The sequence below is a fragment of the Rasamsonia byssochlamydoides genome, assembly GCF_041956645.1.
Source record: "Rasamsonia byssochlamydoides strain NRRL 3658 unplaced genomic scaffold VTN77scaffold_31, whole genome shotgun sequence".
In the NCBI taxonomy this organism is placed as follows: Eukaryota; Fungi; Ascomycota; class Eurotiomycetes; order Eurotiales; family Trichocomaceae; genus Rasamsonia; species Rasamsonia byssochlamydoides.
This window is the reverse complement of record NW_027192414.1, coordinates 275,080-299,089: the sequence shown is the minus strand read 5'-3', so window position 1 is coordinate 299,089 and position 24,010 is coordinate 275,080. Positions and strand designations below refer to the sequence as shown.

The 24,010-nt window shown below is 50.1% G+C and overlaps 9 protein-coding genes across 9 annotated transcripts; 3 read left to right on the top strand and 6 right to left on the bottom strand.

The window, feature by feature from the left end:
• Positions 1-17: 17 nt before the first annotated feature.
• VTN77DRAFT_4594 (uncharacterized protein) lies at positions 18-774 on the bottom strand (the record flags this gene model as incomplete). The annotated part of the gene is made up of 2 exons (XM_069420670.1): positions 18-403; positions 585-774. The coding sequence occupies 2 exons, from the start codon at positions 772-774 to the stop codon at positions 18-20; spliced, it is 576 nt and encodes a 191-aa protein (XP_069277767.1).
• Positions 775-1,158: 384 nt separating this feature from the next.
• On the bottom strand, positions 1,159-2,194 carry VTN77DRAFT_4593 (uncharacterized protein; the record flags this gene model as incomplete). Its single annotated transcript, XM_069420669.1, has 4 exons — positions 1,159-1,398; positions 1,450-1,734; positions 1,786-1,984; positions 2,049-2,194. 4 exons carry the CDS (start codon positions 2,192-2,194, stop codon positions 1,159-1,161), a joined length of 870 nt encoding a protein of 289 aa, XP_069277766.1.
• A 1,147-nt stretch (positions 2,195-3,341) lies between these two features.
• Positions 3,342-6,446, top strand: VTN77DRAFT_4592 (uncharacterized protein; the record flags this gene model as incomplete). Its single annotated transcript, XM_069420668.1, has 1 exon — positions 3,342-6,446. The coding sequence occupies one exon, from the start codon at positions 3,342-3,344 to the stop codon at positions 6,444-6,446; it is 3,105 nt and encodes a 1,034-aa protein (XP_069277765.1).
• A 1,741-nt stretch (positions 6,447-8,187) lies between these two features.
• VTN77DRAFT_4591 (uncharacterized protein) lies at positions 8,188-8,713 on the top strand (the record flags this gene model as incomplete). Its single annotated transcript, XM_069420667.1, has 3 exons — positions 8,188-8,366; positions 8,481-8,545; positions 8,631-8,713. 3 exons carry the CDS (start codon positions 8,188-8,190, stop codon positions 8,711-8,713), a joined length of 327 nt encoding a protein of 108 aa, XP_069277764.1.
• A 2,132-nt stretch (positions 8,714-10,845) lies between these two features.
• VTN77DRAFT_4590 (uncharacterized protein) lies at positions 10,846-13,277 on the top strand (the record flags this gene model as incomplete). Its single annotated transcript, XM_069420666.1, has 8 exons — positions 10,846-11,060; positions 11,120-11,383; positions 11,436-12,015; positions 12,071-12,267; positions 12,337-12,477; positions 12,545-12,721; positions 12,775-13,125; positions 13,205-13,277. 8 exons carry the CDS (start codon positions 10,846-10,848, stop codon positions 13,275-13,277), a joined length of 1,998 nt encoding a protein of 665 aa, XP_069277763.1.
• An 875-nt stretch (positions 13,278-14,152) lies between these two features.
• On the bottom strand, positions 14,153-15,832 carry VTN77DRAFT_4589 (uncharacterized protein; the record flags this gene model as incomplete). The annotated part of the gene is made up of 1 exon (XM_069420664.1): positions 14,153-15,832. The coding sequence occupies one exon, from the start codon at positions 15,830-15,832 to the stop codon at positions 14,153-14,155; it is 1,680 nt and encodes a 559-aa protein (XP_069277762.1).
• Positions 15,833-16,509: 677 nt separating this feature from the next.
• VTN77DRAFT_4588 (uncharacterized protein) lies at positions 16,510-17,979 on the bottom strand (the record flags this gene model as incomplete). The annotated part of the gene is made up of 1 exon (XM_069420663.1): positions 16,510-17,979. The coding sequence occupies one exon, from the start codon at positions 17,977-17,979 to the stop codon at positions 16,510-16,512; it is 1,470 nt and encodes a 489-aa protein (XP_069277761.1).
• Positions 17,980-18,684: 705 nt separating this feature from the next.
• On the bottom strand, positions 18,685-20,413 carry VTN77DRAFT_4587 (uncharacterized protein; the record flags this gene model as incomplete). Its single annotated transcript, XM_069420662.1, has 2 exons — positions 18,685-20,053; positions 20,181-20,413. The coding sequence occupies 2 exons, from the start codon at positions 20,411-20,413 to the stop codon at positions 18,685-18,687; spliced, it is 1,602 nt and encodes a 533-aa protein (XP_069277760.1).
• A 1,382-nt stretch (positions 20,414-21,795) lies between these two features.
• Positions 21,796-23,439, bottom strand: VTN77DRAFT_4586 (uncharacterized protein; the record flags this gene model as incomplete). Its single annotated transcript, XM_069420661.1, has 1 exon — positions 21,796-23,439. The coding sequence occupies one exon, from the start codon at positions 23,437-23,439 to the stop codon at positions 21,796-21,798; it is 1,644 nt and encodes a 547-aa protein (XP_069277759.1).
• Positions 23,440-24,010: the final 571 nt, after the last annotated feature.

Below are 24,010 nucleotides of genomic sequence, written 5' to 3'. Positions count from 1 at the left end.
CCCCCCTCTTCTTTCTCTTATCCAACCTCCCCAACAAGTCCTTTCCTCCCTAACCTTGCAACAACACCCTTCTTCAACCGAAGCAGCCTTTCTATCTCTCCGTCCGGCAACCCTTGCTTATCGCGCATCGACAACGCCTGCCGAATCGTCAAGACGTCCAGGAACTGTCGACCCTCGTGACTTTGGCGTCCAAAGGACTCTGCTTCCTCCTCGGCAGCCTTGGTGATTTTCGCGCGAGAGGCAAGAACGAGCAGCGCGGGGTTCGCGGCGTCGGGGAACACGGAGGGAACGGGCCCTTGTTTGTTGAATGTACTCGAGTTGGACATGGTCGGGTTAGGGATCACTGGGCCGATGGAGCGCAGGGAGGCGGCGAAGTGCGGATCGCGGGCGTCGAGGTCAATGGCTAGAATTGGAGGAGTTGTGTTGTCAGTCTAGTTTCAGAATATGTGAGGATGTGTGTGTGTGTGCACGTATTGATTGAATTGGCATCGTCCGGCAATCTTGGACGTAAGAAGAGAAGACCCTTAACCATGTACTGTTCACAGCAAGCAAAAGTGTTTTCAAACAAGCGGTAGAATACGTACCCTCAGATTTCGTTGCAGAAGCCTGCTCCTTCGAGTGATAAGTCGGCCCTGCATGTCGAGGTTGAGCCTCCGCCGGCGCGCGCGACTCTGGACTGGCCATCGTCGTCGACGGGGAGGGTGTCTTGGGGTACTGACGGCGCGAGGCCGCGCTGACGGCTGACCGGACAGGCTTGGACGACTTTGCGCCCATGAGGATATGAGGATGATGCTCTGAAATGAAATGTATGAAGTTCTGCCGGCCAAGCTATCTAACAAAAGTAGGAAGTGAACTAAACTGCGGAACTGCAGCTTGGCGTTGGCACGTTCAACTGTTCCAGAACGGCGTGACGTCAGCTCCGAGGATAACTAAATAGGCAGGTGTTGTTGAAATTCATATCATGTTCTTTACCCAACAATAATATTGCTTTTTCTATGGAAATTTCAATCCTTTACAGTTACTTTTCCCTTACGCTACCAACATAGCCCTAGAGAAAAAAAATTGAAATGTTACATCAATAAAACAGCGCTTCTGCTGTCATCAAGCACAGCCATCCTGTGATAACCTCTCCAATGGAATGGCGAGTATCAATTAAAATCATCTCAACCCAGCCAGGCGCCTTTCCAGAACCTCGCTCAGGGCGCGGCTGCCACTGAGGTACGCAATGGCACCAACCGCCAAGGCGACAGGAAGCGTCTGGAACAAGTTCCAGGAGGTATAGTACATGAAAAAGATTCCTTCCAGGCCAATTATCGACCCGACAAAAACGGCGTGAGGCACTGGCGCCGACTTCAGCGCCACAGGGAGGTGGTTGAGGTTTGCACCAAGCAAGAGCCACTAAGATAGCGTTAGCACCGCCGTAACGTAACCAGCAGAAACTAGACATACCGCAGCAGCAAGGATAGGAAGCGACGTAAGCACCATCAGCACGAAAATAAGAGTCACAAGGAGCGGCGGACTCTTAGGATCCGGCTTAAAGATATGGTGGATCTCCGGCAGCTTGCCATATCTCTCGGCCTTGGCCGATGGGACGGGGACGTTGGGGTCACGGTTAATGGAGAGCTGGAAAGCGACGTTGCGATATGCCTTCGACTCCCCAAATGACCCAATGACTATTTCCGCATCGACTGGATGTGAGGCGCGGAGGAACTGGACCGGCAGGTCTTTCTGGGTCTACAACCATGTCAGCAGTCGCGGCGGTGATTGATTGCAACGCAAACTCACCAATTCGACCTTGGACTTGCCATTGTCCTTGACACTGAAAGGGTATGAAATATCGAGGCCGGTATCGGGGTCTTTTAAGAGCAAGAAAGCCTGGTGTGGTCGTTTTGCGCTGCGTCCCTCCTGCGTGGTCAAGGCGAGCTTGAGCGTATCGGATGTGCCTAGCGACACCACTTTGGACAACGGCGCATTCTCCTGGATTCTGTTTCTATTAGCTACTGCAAAGTAGTATAGAGATCTTTCGCGTAAAATGGCGTGCAGCATACTTCTCTTGGAAACCAGCTCCAACACCAGCGCCCTTGGCCTGAACTGACACCGTGGCATCACTGAAACCCCATGAAGAGGCCGCGTAAACAGAGGGAACCGTGCAAGCCAGCAGTCCCAGCTGCAAGGCGTGCTGCAAGAGACGCATCCTGCAATTGAAGGAACGAAGAGACTAAGAAGGTTTAAATCGAGAATCACTCGAAGAATAAAAAGAGCCCGTTCCAAACCGTGGACAGTCGTCTGGAACGGCAGCGGTCGGACATCCGCTAAGCAGGCGGCAAGGAGAGAAGTTGGGGCAAGCGGCAGTCCAGTGACCTCCGCCCGCAGAAGCCCTAATTGCCCGTTCTGCTCTCTCCTCGAAAAACACCCGCAATTTCTTTCCCTCGACGACTTCGACGCCCGTCTTCGTCACGCTTTCTGGAAACAGGCCTTTCACGCAGATAGCGACATGAAATAAGGCTCGTTTGTTATCTACCCTGCGCTTTTTCATCGGGATTTCGACGTTGCTCTCCTACGTACGGCTCCTTCTTTCCGACCATCCGACGACCTGCATCTTCCTTGAGCGGTGTCTTTTAGCGGTCCTCCATGGCACCGAGATCCACTCTGGCACTGATGCATCCTATCTATACTGGCATTTGATCTCAATAGTAAGCATCTGCGGCGTTCCTTTCATTCTGCATGTCCGTTGCTTCTTGTGCAATTCTCCTCGGTTTCACCGACCTGCCCCCAATTTGCGGTGGCGTTGTTATTACTTTGTTGCACATCCATGCAATGTGAGACTACGCTGACAACGCCCATAAGAATTTCCAAGGCACTCAATACGGTTCGACGTACGAGCGTTTACCTTCTCTTGCCGTCGAGTCCCTGTGTTCCGCTCGAGCTGCGTGTTAAACCCCGAGACCGTCTCTAGCCCTAGTCCCGTCCGACGAGTTCCGTACACCGCTACCGTGGATGTTAGGGCTATAACACAAAGGCAGATGGATTTGGGGAATTGAATAGTAAGCCAGGACCTTGCAAATCTCCTGGGTTGACACTCTGTTTGGAGTTGTCCAGCGAGATGGTGAATGGCGGTGGCTGTCATTGGGCGTCATTGTCCAGCCCCGCAGTGAGAATACGGTACTAATATACGATTGAGTTTGCAGTGGTTGGCAAAGCACTGGTTCGAAAAAATAGCTCTCCTGCTGGCCTTTCTCGTCAACCTTCGGTATGTACTTTGTGATGGGTTTTAAATATGAAAATGCTGATGACGTCCTCAGAATAGCAACCGCCGACGCTTGTCCCGAACCTTCACCGACATGTCGACAAATGGGGACCTTGGTCATGACTCAGTGTCAGTCATGAAGAAGTCTTCATCTCTCCCATCGACCCCCCAGACCTCATCGTTCCCAGACTCTTTGCCTTCTGCAAAACGTCGACGAACACAGAAGAGTCTGAACGGGGACGACCAAATCATCCAGATGAATGGCCACAAGAATGAAGGCAGCAATTTTGGATACATTGTTGACGGCTCCTTTGCAACCACGGTTTCCGATGGCAATGACCGCAGAGAACCTCTGCCTGCAGAAGGGGCCACGGTAGTCGATGGCGGACTGAAAGCAATTAAGGATACTGGCGACGTTGCGTCTTCCAAGGTTGCTCGTGGCAGTCGCGCGTCTAACGAGACCTCTAGAAGGATATTAAAGTTGAAGACTGGGACTGGAACTTCCCAGCAAACGATCCAGACCTTCATTTTCAAGGCTTCTCACCCGCGGGGTTCTCTAACTGCGAGAAACGCAGTTGATAGCTCTACTGCCAAAACCTCTGGTCCGTCCACGCCCTTTTCTGGGAAAGATGCAAAGTCTGGGTCCACGCAGACAGTGCGATCTGAACCCGGGAATCATGTGGCTGCACTGGACGGTGGTCACTCGAAGCGTGGTGGCCGCAAATCCACGATGATGGGCACAGACGGTAAAAAAGGATCTACGAAAACAATTAAATTTAAGAATTACTTCCAAACACCAACGCCTAATGATCGCAGTGCTCGAAAGTCTGCACGAATCGACAAACGTCAAGATTCTGCCACTTCATTGACTACTCCTCAGGGAGCTACTCCAGACAGATCCATTCCCCAATCGCAAAGTGGAAGCAACATCCTTATGGAATCTGAAAATGCTGGCTCTCAGTTGCCCGGGTTCGACAAGCAGACAGAATCTACTCTGCATACGCCGACGTCGAATCCCGTTCGCAGCGAGAATGCAATTGCGCCAGCTGGTTCTAGCTCCAGTGGAGGACCTGAGATGAACGTGGCGTCCACAAATGATTCGTCGTCCAATTCGGTTCAGAGAAGGAGCAGTCGTATCCGCAAGTCAGTCGGAAATGGTTTCCTCGGTGATGTGACAAAGCAGGAGGAAACGTCTAGTTCTGCGAAACGCTCTGTTCCTGACAAGCCGAAATCAGCCGTGAAGGGACGACGACTCACGAAAGATACGGGATCTTCTGGTGTCTCTACTCCTCATTCAATGAACTCTCCTCTGCATTCCACGCCCCCGAAGACGCCTGTTCCTGCGATCGGTTCTTCGCAAGATTCGGGTGAAAATAACGGGAACGATGGCCAAGTCTCGAGCAAGCAGAGAGAGACCCCTACTCCATCGCCTGAGAGTCTCTTAACGACTGCTCGAATATCAGGCCGGCTCCGAAAACCTACGATACAGGCAATAGAAGCCTTGCAACAAAAGCCCAAGACCCGCAAACGAAAGCTAGACTCGGACCAATCTCAACCGTTGACTACTGAATCCAATGGTAGTCCAGTTGAAGGACAGCAGAGTCAGGATACCTCAGTCTCTGCGACCCCAATTCAGCAATCAGACTCGGCATCCACTCCTGGGCCTAGTGAGTCAGCCTTGCCAAATGGGGAGTCAGTGCAACAATCTTCCAAGTCAGAAGAGGAGTTGCTTGGCCAGCGACTCTACGAACTAGCGTGCGCCGCTGTTTCAGATTCTGGTCAGGATGACGAGGATATCAATCTTGATCAACTTCGCGAGGAGTTCCATGCTAGTCGCCAAAAGACTGACCAGGCGGCCTCGACCGCTAGTGAGGTAGCTAGTGAGGTCCCTTCTAATCCTACCCAAACGGAACAGACTTCTACGGAGCAGACTCCCAAGGATCAGCGTCCTACGGAGCAGGATCAAACGGAGCAGCCTTCTACGGAACAGCCTCATACGGAACAGCCTCATACGGATCAGACTCATACGGATCAGACTCCTAGGGATCAGTCTCCTACGGAGCAGCCTCCTGTCGAGAAGCCTCCTCCGGAGCAGCCTGTCTTAGGCACGTCTGCCAACCTTGATCATCCCAACCAGCCGCGACCTTGGACGGATAGCGATGGATGGACGCACACCGGCCGTGTCAATGAGTACGGGGAGGAGATTGTTTTGGTTCCCGATACTTATGTCTGGGTCCGGCAAATGGTCAATTACGGCAATAGTTGCATCCCCCCACCACCTCCTCTGGTGAAGTCTCGTCAGCAGGTTGAAAGGGATCAAATCTTCGGTTTCCCACCCCTTCTGGGGCAACGTAACCTCCCCCGGATGGGACCGCGGAGGTTTGTTCCGGAAGATGTGAGCACCGAAACCGCGAAGATCAAAGCTCGGGAGGCAGCTGCGCAGAAGGGCCTTTCTATAAATCGATCGATGTCACTGACCGACATCGAGGCCAAAATCCGCGAGCACGACCATCCTGGGTCTTCGAAAACGAAGCGTCTCGGGTTGAAACTTGTCCTTGTCGATTCTCGGCAGCTCACCCAGGGCAATGTCAATCTGAGGTCGGAGGGCTTGCGGAAAAGACGCCAGAGCGCCCCGGCTGCCGTTGAGGAGAATAAAAGAGACAATGCGACTTCTCGCCCTAGGAAACGCCAGCTGGATGAGGGAAGGTCCGGGCAACCCAGTCCGGCGGACCTACCGCCTAGCAAGAAACGCCGCTCGACTCTCAATCCTATTGATAATTCCGAAGTGAAGACGCCGAGCCGACAGAAGAAGCAGTCTCTTGGGAAAGCGAACTATAACGCTGTGCAACGAGTTGTAAAAACCCCTGCTTCAACCAAAACTACGCCCAAGCAGCGCCGTCATTCGGCAGTGAGGGCCGTGCAAAGTGAAAAGATAAGCAAAACCAAAGCGGCCGGCTTCACTCCAGCGAGCGGACGGAAGAGTGGAGCGGACCGAGTGAGAGCGGGTGAATCTCCCAGTACTCAGGGACGACCGAGACGACAAGCTGCGGCCGCACTCATGGCCCAGTTCAAAAGTCAGCCCGGCTCCAAGGCCCGCCGGGCAAGCACGGGGATCAAGCATTCAAAGAGCACGCCAAACAAACGCCAGTCGAAGGGCAATCCAGACACGGGTGAAGCCAGTAACGCACGTACGGCGTAGACGGATGTCCTGGCGATGTTGAGCTTTTGAAAGATGTCAGATCGGTGTGCAGTCAATGGCGTTTGAGATGCCTCTTCCGTGTCGGCAGTTTCTTGACTCTATCTGGTAACGCGGCAGACATCCTACGTCCGCTTACTTTTAGTGACAATCAACCTCACATCAGTTCGACCAGTTTGCAGGGCAAACAAATGGTCTATGCGAGGTGGAGTTTGCAGGTTATCCAGGGGATGGCTTATAGGGACGCTTATCGGGACCTTGGGCTTTCTTTTTCTTCTTACACTTTTTTTAATTGCCTTTACTTTTTCCAGGCCTTAGCAAGGACGGAAATTTCTTCTCTTTTCATGCTACGAGGTACGATGGAAACTCTGGGGTGATTCTTCTCTTCCAGCGTCGCGTTGAACGTTCGCCTCTGTCGCGGTGAATTGTGAGAGCAGCTTGCCTGATTTTTCAGCTATGAGAATGTCTCTTTTTTGGTATTTTATTGTTTTTTTTCTTTTACTCTTTGTGGTATGAACTTTTTTTTCCCGATAGAGCTTGTTATTGACTACACCTGGTTTTGCTGCTTTCTTTTCAGAGAGGGATATCTGTAGCATTAGCAATCTAAGATCGGCTGTGTTCGGCGGGTTAGTCGGCATCCTAGGTACCAACCAAGCCAGTAGAATTGATTGAGAATCACATGGTGTGTAGAATCCAGTATTGATTGCCGGGGAATTCCCCCTGGCTAAGCCCTGAGTCACATTCGCCGTGAATTAATATTTTAATCTTCCAGGTTAATTAATTTCCATGACTTCCCGCTGTACCCTTGACGTTACGTAGATCCGGTCAAGACGCGTTAGAAGATAGCTGAGAAATTTTTTCAAGTAGACTACATACATTTCTACCCCAGCACCGTCCTCTACGATAAAGTATATTGGTACAGAGAAGTGAAAAATACCTAAGAAGAGAAAGTTAGATGTCTGCCGAAGCGGTAACCCGCAAACGCGGCCGGCTGCGCAAGAGGCCGGAACATGCGCCCTCCGCAGCCGAGGCGTCATCGCCGCCCAAACGGGTAACGAAGAAGAAAGCCGCATCGAAAAAGCCGCGGGACGTGCACAATCCGGCAGCGAATTCCCCAAAAGGAATCCAAGCTATCATCTCCTGCCAGAAAGAGAACAGCAAGGAAGACCAAAGGCTCTGATTCAGCTGTCTCGGAGGCAGCTGGCCAAGAGGAGTTGTTGAGGCAAAAAAAGCGGCGAATTCCACTTCATCTAAAGACGGCACTGCTGCTTCTGCACCTGCGGCAACAGGCTCATCATCATCAAAAATCTTAACGGAGATAGGGAAGAGGAGAGCAAAGGACGAGCAAGTTCAGCAAAGTTCTCATCAGGGTGTTGCAGCGGGATTATCGGATTGTCAGCGCAAGATTCTCATTGACGAAGCAATCTCTTCGTCGAAGGACAGCGAAAGACTAGATCCGGAATTACCAGCATCAGACTAGAAACCGACTGCTGAAGAGTCCTGATTTTGAGGCTTCTCCTGATCTGCCATCAGCTGTCTGGGGATCTTCTCCCGAAGGTGTTTAACTTCGGAAGTTGCGCAAGCAGCTGACTCGTCTCCTACCACAAAAGACAACCCATCAACAGCTCCTTCGAAAATTCTTGAGGCTCTTGCTCTCGAGAGTGCGAATAATAGTCTTGTTTCTGCCAATTAAACGGTACCAGAAGCAAGAGTTCTGTCTTCGGCAACACCGTTCAAAGACTCCATGGCTAGCAGACAGCCCCCAGCTGCCAGTTCTACATCCACCGCTGGCTCTGCCGGCGTTCAAAAACCCAAGGTGTTGAGTCCTGAGGAGATCAAAGAGCTGGGCTCACGGAGAGTCGCTCCTCCGCCACGACCAAAGGATATCCGCCAGACTCCAGAGTACAAAGCTGCTGCGAGGAGGTAAGCTCCTTAATAATTCAGATCTGCCTTATCTTCTTTCCCTTCCTCGGAGACTAGATAGACTCTGTGGATCCGTGAAGGATGATGCTGACAGACGTTTTCTTTCTTCCCCAGATGGATTTCAACCATCGTCGCTCTGCCAATTCTGTTCGTCACCAGTTGGGTTCTGTACGAACGGGGTAAGTTTGAAGAAACCATTTTCCATTCCACTACTACCTCCATCACAGCATCAGATAGACTAATGCATTCGATCCGAATTCGCAGTATACGGCGGCAAGAAACCGAAGCACCTGATTGAGAGATCTCAACCTCAACCTCCGACACCAGCGAGTGAAAGCGAAAAGTGAACTGTACTTTCTCTTCTTAGTGAATATTGTATGTGTATTATGCTGTAGTTTATCTATTTATTCGTTTAACTCTGAAGACTTTTCTGTCTTTTCATGTCATGTCACATTTTCGATCAACACAATGATCTGTTATTTTTATTACAGTTACGTCTCTGGTCATGGCTATGATGACATTCATCTGTGTAGTATTCAGAAAAGAACTGCCTGATCTTCCTTTCTTTCTGAGGAAAAGGCCAAGTTTATTTGTCCGCCGCAGTGCTTTTCATCGCCTTGGCTTTTCATCCGATATATTGGGCATATTGCTCCTCGCTCTATGTATTATTATTTATTATATTTTTTCCCCCCTTTCACTTGTGAACCGTCTCCAGCGCTCTCTCTCTCTCTCTTGATGATCATCCCGTGTCAGGAGAATCTATCACCGAAAAGAACATAGCATATATACTAATATCTAAATTGACAATTTTTTTTAATAATCTATAAAAGTAAAGCTCGTAGAAAATAAGTATTTAATTTAAGCTGATAAGATTCATTTTCTACTGTAGATCCTGTCGAGATAAGGTAATAAATGGTAAAAGAAAAGGGTACTGTACAGTCCAAGGCATGTAGAGAAAGGCCTTTCATTTAGGTAACTAACAAGAAAGTCAACTCCTAGCTATAGTAAATAGCTCTTATTTTTAATTTAAAGATTAGGAATGAAAGGAAGGAACAGGAGATCTTATGTATTTACTATAAGTCTAATAATAACACTACTGATTCAGCACTTTTCTTTTTTTTTTCAATCCATCTTTTATTTTTCTTTTATCTGTCTATTTATCCTGAGAAGTCTTACTTCCAGTCTGTCTCTGTCGGCCCTGGTCTAGAGAGATATCTTGAATTTCACCACTATAACAGACAAGACAGCGCCAGCCTCATTTTCTGCGTCCTGACCATTGCTATATATCATGTTTTCCCACATTCCCCTTCTATACGTTTTCCGTGCCGCCTATGTAGTGAGGGATTCCATTTTATTGCGCACATAAATATGGCGGATTCACCTTGAACTTTTTTTTTTAAAAAAAAATTGTGGACTTGTTTGTGTCAGCACCTAGGAGTCCTAGGCGGAAATGCTCTCACAGTGAAGCAAGCACGTACCCGAAACAAACGAAGAAGATGGAAGCTGATTGACCACGATGGTTTTTAGGGGTTGAAATCAGCCCGTTCTCTCATTTTTCTTCATCTTTCCTAATCATCACTGGTTACTCATGTTCTACTAGGAGTCCTAGTACTAGTTCTAGTCCAAATTCTACTATTTCCTTGTTTCCGTTGACAATTATTATTAGACTATACATATATACTACTACATATACAGTACTTGTCTACACGATGCTGGTGTTTAACAGAATAGTAAGAGTTAATTCCATTCTACATTAATTGAGAGCAATCTTAGTTATTACAGAAATGCCCTCCAGCCCTGTGCTTAAGCGAGAAGAGAGATTGATTGTTTGATGCAGTTATTTTTAGTAATTACCCAGTTAAGATCTGCGGCTGAACTTACTCCGTATTCCTTCAAGCCTCAGACCTGAAAATAAGATCACCATTATTATTACAGAGTACTCTGTACTCCGATGATAGAGGGATTTTCACAGCAGGATCAGTGGATCAGTGGATCACCTTGGCACTGCCACCGATCTGTGAGTTTCTGATAAGTACCTATAGGTAAGGTAGTACATGACCTAATTAATATTACACGCGGTCCCGAAGCCAAGCAGTCTATTGATCGACCTAACCTTATGATAGGTCACAGTCCCGTCAGGAACAAACGATGTCACCTTTGTCTCTGGAGTATGTTAGTGCGAGCCAACCTGATCCATCCTAGTGGAGATGCAGGTACCAACTTTTACTGATCGTGTGCTACCTACCCTCATCTTCTCCCGAGATAAGGTCATGCGAGACAGCCATGATTTGCTGGCGTAGACAAGCTAATAATGTGGGATATGCTACCTTCCTATCCGGATTGAGAGGGCAGGATATACTCGATTAGGATGTAGTGAAGTAGAACTCCACAATTTAAAAGACGCTGCATCCCCAATGTAAAGATCTAAATTATTGAATTTATACTGGTCCAACGGTCTCACTCTTGTCCACATGACAATATGAGACCTATTTCGGCCTTTCTCGCCCTCGTCGGGCTGGCTGCGTTTTGCACCGCAGCTCCAGCGCCTGCGTTCCATGTCGTCCACGAGAAACGAGACTCGACCCCGTCGCGATGGCTGAACCTGGGCCGAGTCAAGCCGGAATCCAATCACGTCGTGCGCGTGGGGTTGAAGCAGCGCAACCTCGACAAGGCGCACGACTATCTGATGGATGTGTTAGTATCAACTCTAAGGATTCTTGCCAGCAGTTGATACGAACCTGATATGTGTATAGCTCCCACCCAGACTCCCCAAATTACGGCAAGCATTGGACTGCTCAACAGGTCATTGAGACGTTTGCGCCGTCTGAGGAGACGGTCTCCAGTGTGCGAGAATGGTTGAACGCAGCTGGCATTGCCGATTCGCGCATCACCCACACCGAGAATAAAGGCTGGCTGGCCTTTGTTGCGACAGGGAAGGAGATGGAGAATCTCTTGCATACCGAGTTTTATCAATACAAGGACAAGCAGAGCGGGAATAAAGTGGTTGCTTGTGAGCAGTACGTACAGCAGTCTGTCGGTGGAATCTGGGCTATGTCTTGACATTCGCAGGTATCACGTCCCCCAGCAGATCCAAGAGCATATCGACTATATCAACCCGGGCATCCGACTCGCCGCGTTGTCGAAGAGGGGGGCTTCTCACGCCAAACGAGGCGTGAGCGTGAAACGAAGCGCCAACCGCGCCCTTCACGACTCGCGAGTCCCCAAGAGACGGCCTCTCCCAGGCAAGACGCCCTCTCCGGGGCTGGACAACTGCGACAAGGAGATCACGCCAGAGTGCATCAAAGCGCTGTACCAGATCCCTCCCGCGACGAAGGCTCATCCAAACAACTCGCTGGGCATCTTCGAAGAAGGCGACTACTACGCGCAGGAAGACCTGAACCTCTTCTTCGCGAACACGTCGTCCAACATCCCGCAGGGAACGCACCCGATTCCGGCGTTTATCGACGGCGCTGAAGCCCCCATCAACGTCTCTGAGGCCGGCGGTGAATCGGATCTGGATTTCGAGCTGGCGTATCCAATCGTCTATCCGCAGACCATCACGCTGTACCAAACGGACGACTTCAACTACGCGACCAACGAGAGTTTCACGTCGGGATTCCTCAACACGTTCCTGGACGCGCTGGATGGGGTTAGTACCGCCTAACCCGGTCATCTGCAGAGCTCACTGATTCTGATTGTCTCAGTCATACTGCACGTACTGCGCCTACGGTGAATGCGGAGACGCCCCCAACCTCGACCCCGTCTATCCAGACCCGGCAGCTGGAGGATACAAAGGCCAGCTGATGTGCGGCGTGTACAAGCCGACGAATGTCATTTCGGTGTCGTATGGAGGGCAGGAGTCGGATTATCCGGCTTACTACCAGCAGCGACAATGTAATGAGTATGTATACACAGACGTGACTTTTTTTTTTGTTTTCAAGCAAAGACTGTGCTTACTGATGCTTGCCAGATTCATGAAACTGGGTCTGCAAGGCGTGTCGATCTTTTTCGCGTCTGGCGATGACGGTGTTGCCGGACCGCCTGGCGATGATAATAGGAATGGCTGCCTCGGGCGTGAAGGGAAAATCTTCAGCCCTGCTTTCCCGAACAGGTGAGCTGAGCCCCATCAATTGTCTGTACATGCAGCAGATAAGTTGTTTACTGACTACTGTCCACAGCTGCCCATATATCACGAACGTCGGTGCAACCAAGGTCTATCCCGGCCACACGGTCTGGGAGCCCGAGAGCGCGGTCTATGACCCGCTTGGCGACCCCTACTCGATCGCCTTTGCGTCTGGAGGAGGCTTCAGCAACATCTACCCTATCCCATCGTACCAGGCCGATGCCGTGGCGGCGTAAGTTTCAATCTGTCTTCCCCCCTTGGAATCCTAGACACTGATTCCCTCAGCTACTTCAAAAACCACACCCCGCCCTACGCCTACTACGAAGGCAACGCCAGCTTCGGCGCCAACGGCGGGCTCTACAACCGCCTCGGCCGCGGCTACCCGGACGTAGCCGCCAACGGCGACAACATCGCGACCTTCAACGAAGGCATCTTCGTCCTGTCGGGCGGCACGAGCGCGAGCACGCCCATCTTCGCGTCCATCATCAACCGGATCAACGAGGAGCGGCTGGCCGCGGGGAAGGGGCCCGTCGGGTTTGTCAATCCCGTGCTGTACAAGAATCCGCAGGTGCTGAATGATATTACGAATGGGACGAATCCGGGTTGTGGGACGAGTGGGTTTGCGACTGCTCCGGGGTGAGTTGTCATCAAGCATTCATCAAGCATAAAAAAAAAAGAAAAGAACTGTATAGGCTAATTATTTCTATATATACAGATGGGATCCTGTCACCGGTCTGGGAACACCAAACTATCCCAAGATGCTGGATTTGTTTCTGAGTCTGCCGTAATCAAATCGAATCAAGGGATGATAACCTGGTAACTTCATCCAGGCTTGTGACGTGGTCTGGCGTCACTGCTTTGAGGGAAAAAAAAAGAATGCTAATGATCGATCCGATTGTTGATGTGATTGACAAGATGAAAACTGGAATAATAGGAGGCATTGCTTTGCCCTTCACTTATGTTATGTATATACATACCTAGGTGCAAGATACAATATATTAATCAGATGGAGTTAGCTGCCTAAACTTTACGTGTAGGTACGTACGTACGACCAGAATTTTTCTAATCCAATAACTTTTGAGGGGAACCCGATGTTACTCCTGAATGTGATACGACACGTTTCTGAGGTGTAATCACAACAGTCTTTGATGGGCTTGTGGCTTTCTCAGGCGTAGGTTGCTTGACTCGTAGGCCACGCCGCGAAGGTATTGTGGGAGTCGCGTAAACAGTGGCATCCATGTTGCAGCGCGTGTGGTATTACATTGGGGTGAAAATTTGTCTTTCTCTCGCAGAAAAAAAGGACTGCTGTTGTAAGAGCACAATAAGATATCCAGAATTAATAGTTGAGGGTGTACTTTTGATCCTTTAAGGCCTCCTTCCTACTTGACTGACAGAAGGTACTATCAGGCATTGTCATGGTCAGGTGACGTCACGGCCGGGAGAACGGGTTCGAGGTTTAATGGTTGAATCACGTGATTTCTTGCGAAAGGTTAGACTATTTCTCGGGCCTCAGCAGTAGTTAGTTAACTACAGTAGTAGTCAACTAACGTAATCCACCCCCGAGCGAGACACCCCACCGAACTAGACACCCGCTCCGAACGCGTCTCCTATATAGAAATTGAAGCTCAATTCTCTAACCAAAACAGCAATTATATACAAAAAATTAAGATTTATTGCGATTAGGACATTGAGGGCTCCTGTGCCCCAGAACATTGCAATCGCTACATCTAAACTGCATGCATACGCGCGGTGGAGAGGTTGGTAATTGAGACTGTTGCGGATCATTGACTGGAGGTTCAACAGGTTGATCTCTTGACCTTATGAGTTCCTGGGCTTCATCTCTAGTAATTCCTCCTTCATGACGTATCTTCTTCTTGGATCTTTGACGCTTTTGCTTTTCCTTCTCATGTGCAGCGAATATATCCTGATATTGCTTCTTCATAATGGCCGCTTGGACCATTGTAGCTTCGCAAGCTTTTGTAATTTGATCAAATGCCTGATCAAATGGACTTGAGGGACTTATCTGACCGTTTTCTATAGGCTTTTTGACTGCAGTTGCTTGCCGCTGTAGTTGACGAGGATTGTGAGGTGTTTGTAAGACCCAGGATGACTGCGAGTTACTGGATCGACTACCTGGTGGTGTAGGTGTCTTAAGTTGAATATGGAGCCGTTGAATAACTTGATCTGGATCAAATGGATGAATTCCGGTTGCTGCAAAGCCATTTTGAATGTTTTGAGTTTTGAAGGCCTCCATACGCGCTGTAGGATAGGCCTCTAAGAAGTCAAGCTTATTGATATGATTGAAACCATGTCGCATCCGCTGTTCAACTAGGTGACCATATCCTTGCTTAAGAACTACAAAAATGCTCACATCAAGAGGCTGCAGAAGATGGGATGAGTGTGCTGGCATGCAAACTGGAATAATATTGTTTTCAGCGCAGATCTCGTCGAATTGAGGTGTAAGATGGCTTCCATGGCCATCAAGGACTAGTAACCGGTGAGCTCCTTTCCTGCGCTTATATGTCTCAGGAATAAACTGGTTTTTAAGCCATTTTATGCCAATTTCATCAGTCGTCCACCCATTTTCGCTTTTATCAAGCCGCCAGCCTTTAGGAAGGTCATCAAACCAGCTGTCTTGAAGTTCTTTTGCTTTGAAGATGATATAGGTAGGAAGTGCCCAGCCTGTTGCGCTGACTGATTCAATTGCTGTGACCCATTCGCGATTACCAGGTTGTAGAAGCTTTGGACGACTATATACCTCACTGCTGGTGATCACTTTTGTAGTTGCAATAAGGCCCATGGCAAAACCAGTCTCATCAAAGTTGTAGATATCATCCGGCTGAATCCCGTACTTCATAATCTTCTCATATAAGCAGTCAAACCACCCACCTATTATACTGCTTTCTTCACATTTGGCACGCTCATGGTTATATCGACGTGTATATCGTGTTTGGAGCTCGTCATGGCGTTTTACTAGTTTAAAAACCCAGTTCTTGCCAACTCGTGGGGGAGGACCTTGAGACCCACGTTGAGATAGAAGATGATTAGCCATATTTTCAACAAAAGCTGGTCGAGGAGGTAATCCACGCTTATTAAGGTCCAGAATCCACTTGACAAGCGTTTCCTCTTCATTTGCAGTCAATTTATGCGAATTTGCGCGTAGACTGACTCTTGCAGCGCGTCCTTTGATTCGGTGGGCAAGGGTAGCATTTGGCACATTGTAAACACTTGCTGCTTGACGAATTGAAGGAAATTCTCCATTTTTATAAGCGGAAATTGCAAGCTCAATCCTCCCCTCTTGCTCAATAGATTTTCTTGAATTTTTAGCGCGAATTGGTGGCATAACTGCGTGTTGAATAACTTCAATTCAAAATAGGAGACGCGTTCGGAGCGGGTGTCTCGTTCGGTGGGGTGTCTCGCTCGGGGGTGGATTACGTTAGTTAAAATCTACCGGTTTGCTGACTAAGTGAGGGCACAGCGCTAGGCCTAATATGGTTAGCTTCAACAAAAAGCAGCACACTCACAGCAAGGAGCTATGGTCATGTGAGGGGATGGGACGCAGAAAGTGGCGTCGATTCCCCCGACTTACAGACTATAGAGGTATTTATTCATTGGCATAAGGGCCTATCTACATACATAGTTCATGCGGTATAGCAATGTATGTATGTACTGACCGGTTGACCTACGGTAGAAAAGACCCTACTCCTAGGAAGGAAGGAAAGACTCAATAAAGCAGCTCAAGTTACTGCATTTGATTACTCATTTGTCATATCATATCATGTCCGGTGTTCTGTATTTCCATAATCATAGCCACGGCCATTTTCATCATCACAATCATAACCACAACCATTTCCGTTTCCATGTCATAATCATAACCATTTACGTACCTCTGTCGTAATTCATTCCCTATTGCCGTACTTGGCGAACATGTTGATTCTCTTCTCATCGTCAACTGACACCATAAAATCAGGTGTATTCCCATTGCTTCACATCCTCAGATTCATCATCACATCTGAACAATCAAACTCCGGCCTGTCCATTACCATTCCCGACTGCTGCAGCAGCTGCCGTTCCTGCTGCTCCTGCTGCCGCCGCTACTGCTGTATTGCCCAGAGGCATAAGCTGAGAAAGAAGATCCGCCCTCCACACTCCACATATCCCCAACAAGATGTTCCCCAGGTGAAAGTGATCCTTCGAGTATCCCACAAAACCGAGGTATCCGTACCAGGGACGGGACTCCGGGGGCGCGCTCTCACGATAGTACTCGCGGACGGCAATGGGGGTGTCGTTGAGATAGTTGTTAACGTCGATCTTCCGCAGCGCGGATTCAGGCACAGGAGGGTCGAAGAAGGGAATAAACGTCGTCGTGGTAGGAGGAGGGGCGGGCTCAGAGAAATACTCGCTGTCGGTCGACATCTGGGTCGACTCCTGCGCATCCGAGGACGTAGATGGTGACGCGGGAAAAGTCTCTTCAGGAGGAGGACGTGGAATCAGCACTAGCAGTCGATCGTCCGGGTCCACGTCGCTGAGCAGAACCGCTCGCTTGAGCCAGTACCGCCGCCAGTACCTGCGACCTGGGACGCGGTCGATGGTGTAGTTGTCCAGATACCCCACGACCCGGCCCCGTGTCACGCCCCGGATCTTCCAGTTGACGTTGAAGTTACGATTCATGTATGTCGCGAACGTCTCTGGCATGGTCGTCGCCTGGATCGCAAAGTCAAAGGCGAAAACGACCGCGCACTGGTTGCCTGGCCGCGCCACAAGCTGAGCCAGCCGGGACGTCAGCGGCTCGTGCTGAGGTTGCATGATTGCGGCGTCGGTCACGACAAAGCCGCAGATTCGGTGCCCATATTGTGAGAATATCGTGTCAAATTGGTCCGCATTCCGCACGGTCATCAGGGGCACCTCACGTCCCAGGCTTCGCAGAATTTCCCGATACCGTTGCTGGAAGCCCGAAGCCGTTTCTACAGAGACAAGCACGATCGCGATGGGATTCGACTCGCTAAAGTTTTGATCGTTCTCGATCCAATCTGAGTCTGAGTCACTGGTGGCATTGACAGACGACAAGTTGGACTTCAGGACTGGCGATCCCAATTCCCATCTACTCGGTTCGTAACAGTCCGAATCAGCAAGAAAATTGTCATCAAGATTGTCATCACTGAGATCGTCGTCGGCATCATACTCGTCGGAATGATAATCGTCGGAATAATCGTCAAGATCGTCGTCATGACCATCATTGTCATGACCATCGTCGTCGTTATCATTATGATCACGATTAATATCAAGGTCATCGCCGTTATTGTTATGATCACCACTAGTACCAACGTCATAGTCGACGGGAAAGATACTCGACAGAGCTGGATATCCGACGATCGAATCTTCGATGTCGCCCATTGGGTCTCCGGAGCCGTGATTCTCTTGACTATATGTAGGCATGCTCCACCTGTTGATTGGGAACAGCCTGCACTCCCAACGTTTCTGGGGGTCCATGTTGGTTGAAACAGACGTGACGTGACGTGACGTGACGATAGATAGGAGGCAGTCGGCCTGCAAGAAAGCAGAAAGAAAGAGAGACACACGTATTGACACGTACGGACACGTCTGCGTGATGAATAGTAGAGTGATCAAATAGACAGTAGATAGTCACCCGGCAAGAAAAGCAGAAAGAAAGAGACAGACACGTCTCACGTCTGTGTGCTGTGCACAAGGAGATTGTAACTGTGTTCACATATTGATTTGGGGGAGACAGTGTGAGTAAGAGAAAGAGAGAAAGAAAGGAGGCTGATGTCTAATCAACAAGATCGGAAATTTCACAATCCGTTGGGGATAATGCGGAGCCCTGGGCTCGGCGTGTAGGAAGGAATTTCTTCAAAAAGAGGGGACAGATCGTGAATCGTTGTTCATGCTCATGCCGAATATTTCCATTTGTTCGTCTCCGTAGAGGAACATCGCCTTGCCAGGCTTGTTCATTCGATACATCATACATCATCCTCCTCATCAGGAGGCATGCATGTATGTGCCTATTTCCATGGGTATACCATGCAACAGAAACAAAACAAAAGAGATAATCATAAAACAAACAAATAAAGATATCCTTTGCATCACCCCTTTTTACAAAAGTGACAGCCAAGAAAGTCACTATTTTCATGTTAGTCGGATGCAGTCTGAAAGGATAAAAATGCTGTATAAGTGAACTCAGTTATCCCCAAGGTAACAGCTTGCCCAGTTGCCTCCCTGCCGTGCAAAACTCAACCCTCTGATAAAGTCATCCCGTCTGCACCGTCCCAGAGAGTCGACATGACAGCTGTGCAGCGGCACCACCCGGTCATTGACCAGCACCCGGACAAGAGGTTTATCGTCAGAAGAATCGTCACACTGCATCATCTCGATGTAGGCTCGGGCCCCGAACGGAACGGTCCAGGCCGCCGAGTAGCCGTCGGTCTCTTCGATGGGCTGGATGTCTGTCGTGGACAACTTCGTTGTCCCGTTGTACAGCCCCAGAGCTGCGAAAATAGACGTCATGGTGTTGTCGTGACTGAAATCCGCGTACAGTGTCGCATTCAAAGGGAATGTCGTAGAATTCGAATCCAAAGTCTGGTTGACAGTCGTGTGGTCCTGGACGGCCGTATGGGTCATGCGAGCAATCAGCTCGTTGACAAATCCCACTCCTTGAGCTGGCCCCAATGGGTTTCCCCCGCCATAGCCATAGTATTTCCCCAGAGTCTGGTAGTAGTCATATGCCTGCCATTCCTCTTGGGTAAAGAGGGCACAGAATGGAGATATAGCGTCCGTGCTGCCAGCGGAGTCGCGGGCTACCGTGTCAAAGGGACACATGTCCATCAAGTACGGCACATCTGACACGGTCATGTCCACCCCCGGAAGATTGTCTTTGATCTTTTCCAGGATAGCCGGTGCAAATTGCTTCACGAACCGGCCCTGTGCGTTGTGCCCCTCGCTACTGTCCTCAAAGACTGGACAACTGCCGGCATCTAGTGTGTTGTTGTAGGAACTGCCCTCCTCAATGATCACATTGACTGTAGGAGCATCGGCACCCTTGTCTGAATGAGGGTCCAGTAATTTGGCGCTTTGGAAACCTTCGATAAAAAGTTTCCCCGACGCAATGACCCGATCAGAGCCGGAGCAGCGAATGAATGGGACGATATCCCTGGTGAGACTCTTGTACTGATTGTAGAACTTCATGCCTGAATGGATCATCTGGCTTTCCCCGAAGGCCGTAAGGTCATTCGCTCCCAACTGGTATTTGTAGTCTTTCAAGAAGGCATAGTCGCCTTTGAACGCTGTAGCAGTCTTCTGAATCCGACTGATCAGCTTCGAATACGCCCTCGTCTTTGAAGACGTGGGGTATCTGGCGCCATGACGGGAAAGCAGTTGGACGAACGTAACCCTGCAGTTTTGCGGGACAGCTGGCGAGATCTCCGATTCTTTTTCTAGAGAAAAGAATGGAGAGTACTGCCCCCAGTAATGGGATATATTAGGACGACATTGATATCCTTCTTCCCAAGTGTTGCAAGAGTGATCACCGACATCCAGATTCGATGTAACGCTACGTACGAGGAGAGAATTAGCACCAAACTGCAGTACTGAACAGTAATGCGAAGAGAGAGGGAAGAAAAAGGACGAAGGGGCAACACAGGTCCAAGGACCAAAGATGATTGTAAGTTGATACATACTATGACGCGAGCAACCCCCCGAACAGCAACAGCAACAGCAGACTCATCGTCACAGCTGCAATCCTGCCCTTTAAGAGAGACCGAAGGCGGGAGAATGCTGAGAACAGCAATGCAAAACCTCGACGGTCTTCTCTCGAAGACGGTAACAGCGACTGGGGCTGGGAGGCAGATACATCGCCTTCTTCGACCTCGTGGTCCCTGTAGGCCAAGAGACGGGTGCGTTCGTCCATCATGCTGGGCGCATCAGAGTCATACGTCCGGTGAAGATGGGAGAAAGTTAAGCTGTGAAAGCTGTGAAAGCTAGGCTTGCCAGACTTGCAGCAGCTTGTGTGGGCTCTGTAGTGTATGCTGTAGTTAACGTCAAACTAATAGCTGCTTGAGAAAGCCAAGCAGTGATCCAAGTCAGTTAGACTTGGAGGTAAATGTCATGATGTGCGGTTGATTGCTGATTTGTACAGGATGCAAGAGCGAAGAATGATCTCCCGCCAGTGGAGATGCTGCAGTGATGGACATGGGCACATGCGTTACCGATTGGTCGACACGGTGTACCAGAATACGCCCTGGCACGCGGGGTTGAAACCTGACAGGCGATCCATTCCGGGGAGCCAGAAATAGCATGCATCTAATAATAATATTAGATGCATGCTATTACCTATACTGAAAATGACTGAGTGGCATGTGTTCATTCGCACCAGAACCAATCCAAGCAAAGTGAAACAAGGGAAAAGAGGAGAAAGGAAAAGAAAGAAAAGACCTCAGAGCCCGTTTAATAAGTAAACCTGAGGCACTGTACAGGGTACCTACTCATGCACTGTCTGGGAACCTTGGAAATCCTCTGCCGAACCAAGGTCATCAAGGCACGTGCCGCCCTTCTTGACAGGCACAGGCACAAAGCCTACGGAGTAAATTCGTACAAAAACAGTGGAACCGGATGACGTCGCAACGAGCAAATTCCCGATTCTATTATGACTATGTCTTCTGTCAATTTGTGTAGCTCCCTAATGCAAATATTATTATATCACCACAAAGACCAACGTTTCCCTCCCAGCCTAACCGATGTGTTTGAATGCAGCTTCGAGGAAGACTATGCCACCAAGAAAAGAAATCGACGAAAGAAGGAAAAAAAAAGGCACTAATACACTGCAGGCCAGGGAGAGAAAACGGGATGGGAATGACATATTATACACAATCGCCATCACGTCCTCTGCTCCCAATTTCCACAAATAGAAAGATATCTTCAAACATCGACAATTCATCCCAACGCAGAACAAAGACGCAGACAATTCAAACCAGCCGGGGTATCTATCAAAGACACACACAGGATCACGACTTGGCGATGGCTAATCACAAAAAACGATAGTGAACCACCTCGACACCTAGAAATGCCAGACGCAAGGACAGAACAGAAGGATCAACATTCCTCAGTCTTCCCAAAGCCGCCCTGTACAAAAATCACGTAAAACGACAAAAAGGCCACAAATGCCTATCAGCAAGATCGCTTTTCCGACGCCAATCACGAATATATTTTCGAGGAAACCCAGAAGAACCAGCAAAAACAAAAGCACTTTTTGTTTCACATTATCTCGGTACGAAGACTGACGCGTCGTCACCCCTCTCAGGGGCCAGGATTCCAGCTCCTCCCAAATGAGTCTCGCGGCTGCTGGGGATCGGGAGGGGCTCGATATGTCCCCTGAGTTGGTTGCACCGATCCCCCGCTGACGTCTCCGCTCGCAGTGCTCGGGGCCCAGGGTCCAGGAGGTGGTGGAAGAGGCTGCAACTGCCCTTCGTCTCGACCAACTCTTTGACCCCCACCAGCAGTAGCAGTCAGATAAGCTGAGGGGTCGGTGGAGCTGCCACTGACAGCGGGCGACGGACCAGAGGGCGGCATATGGGGGTGGGGTGGCGCAGTCGGAAGAGGATGCGATGCTCCCGCGGCACTGGTCGCCGGAGTGCCTCCTGCGCTTCCCGACGACCCTTGCACTACTGATCCCGTGCTGGCCTCGCTTCCTGCCTGCCCTAATGACGGTCGAAAGTGCCGTGGCGATGGTGGTCGAGTCGGCAGTGGACCCGATCCCATGGTTCGACTCAAGCTCTCCCGAAAGAAATCCCTTTCGGTGCGATAGTAATCCCTCTCTTCCGTCAGGAGTCGAATTTCCTCCTCCAGGGCGTTGATCTTCTTCTCCAGCACCATCTCGTTCTTCTTTCGGCTTCGAAACCTTCTGGACGCATCGCTGTTCGCCTTCCGCTTCTCAGCCTGACTGCGAGACCCGGACTTGAGGTCAATCACGACGGGAATCTTGCCCGGAGGCACATCCAGAGGTCCTGGCATGGATGAATCTTCTCCGTATCTCAGGCCTCCCATCTGACTAGGGGCCCGACTGATGGGATCTATGATGTGAAAGAAAGGTTGTGGTTCTAATGACGGTGGCCCTTGCGGCTGGAACATCCCTGGACCGATGGACGGAGATGAATGAGGGAATTGGCTATAAGCCGAATGAGGAGTGCTGGGGCTCGTGTCCTGAGAACTTGGGTTTGTTACAAACCCCGCGCTGCCCTGTCGGCTGTGAAGAATCGGAGTGGAATGACGAGATGGCTGAGGAGGGGGAGGAGGAGGAGGAATACGAGCCGTCACGGTCAAATTAGGGGACTGAGTCGTCTCCGGGGGCAAAGAGACACTGGGAGGAACACTGTAGACCCCGGAGGACGGCTCTTGAACAAAAGGCGATTGAGAAACACTGACTTTTCCCGGAATCGCACCAGGCTTCCCAGGAATGTTGGCAAAGCGCGCGGCCGGGGAGACCGGAGTGATAATCCGGCGAGGTCGGAGTCCTGGTGAGAGGGAGGGACGGTCTGCTTGGATATACTGACCGCTCTGGTTGGAAGCGTGCATGAGCGGGGATGAGGAGGAACGCTGCTGCGGGGATGGCGACACCGAAGGTGGTATTTCCAAGACTTCACGACTGCTCCGTCGAGACGGCGCGTTTGAAGCGCTACCCTCTGGAGGATTCAAGATCGCATGAACCCCAATAGACCGGGGCTGTGTCGGCTCTGGCCGAGGCTCAATCAGCGGCGGTTGATGCCATGAGAAAGGCCTCCTTGCGCCGGTTTCCCAAAAACTGGGCGCTGCAGAGGATGAAGCTTGGGGCGCCGCTGTAGACGCTGGGTGCTCAATTCCACTTCTCAGTTGCGACGGTTGCTGCTGCTCTTCGTTCCTGGGACCACTGGGAGGCCGGCCTGAGGCAGTTGGACTGTCGGACATAGGCAGCAGATCGTCGTCGTTTCGCCACGGCTGTGGCCCGACACATGGCCGGCTCCTTCCCCTCTCAAGATGACTATTGTCCTCCGGTAGTCGATTCTGAGAGGGGAAGGTGGGCTGATTGGAAAGATGACCGCCCAAGTGATGATATTGATTATGGCCGGCCAGGGACCCGGAGTAGGGAAGGGGGCGGACACTGACTCCTAGCGCAGCCAGGTTGACAAAAGGTAAAGGGATCAAATTGAATCTCTGAAGCGATGGTGTTGTTTCAAGGGCAGAAAATAAAAAGCACAGTCAACGCGCAGCTGCCCGAGATAGCCAACGAGAAAACAGGCCCGTCCTGAAGTATAGTAGAAGTAGAAGACGATAGGTGATGTTGGTTGAGAGTGGCGCAAAGTATATAATATGTATGGTGGATGTGCAGCGGACAGGGCAATGATGCTAGAGAGGGAAGGAGGGTTCCGACAGCATGGAGAAAGAAGAAAGAAGAAGAGGTGAAATGGAAGAGGCAGAGCGCTCTCCCGCTGGAGAGATCCGACTCCGCGACGAGGATATTCTATTCGAGCGGTGAGCA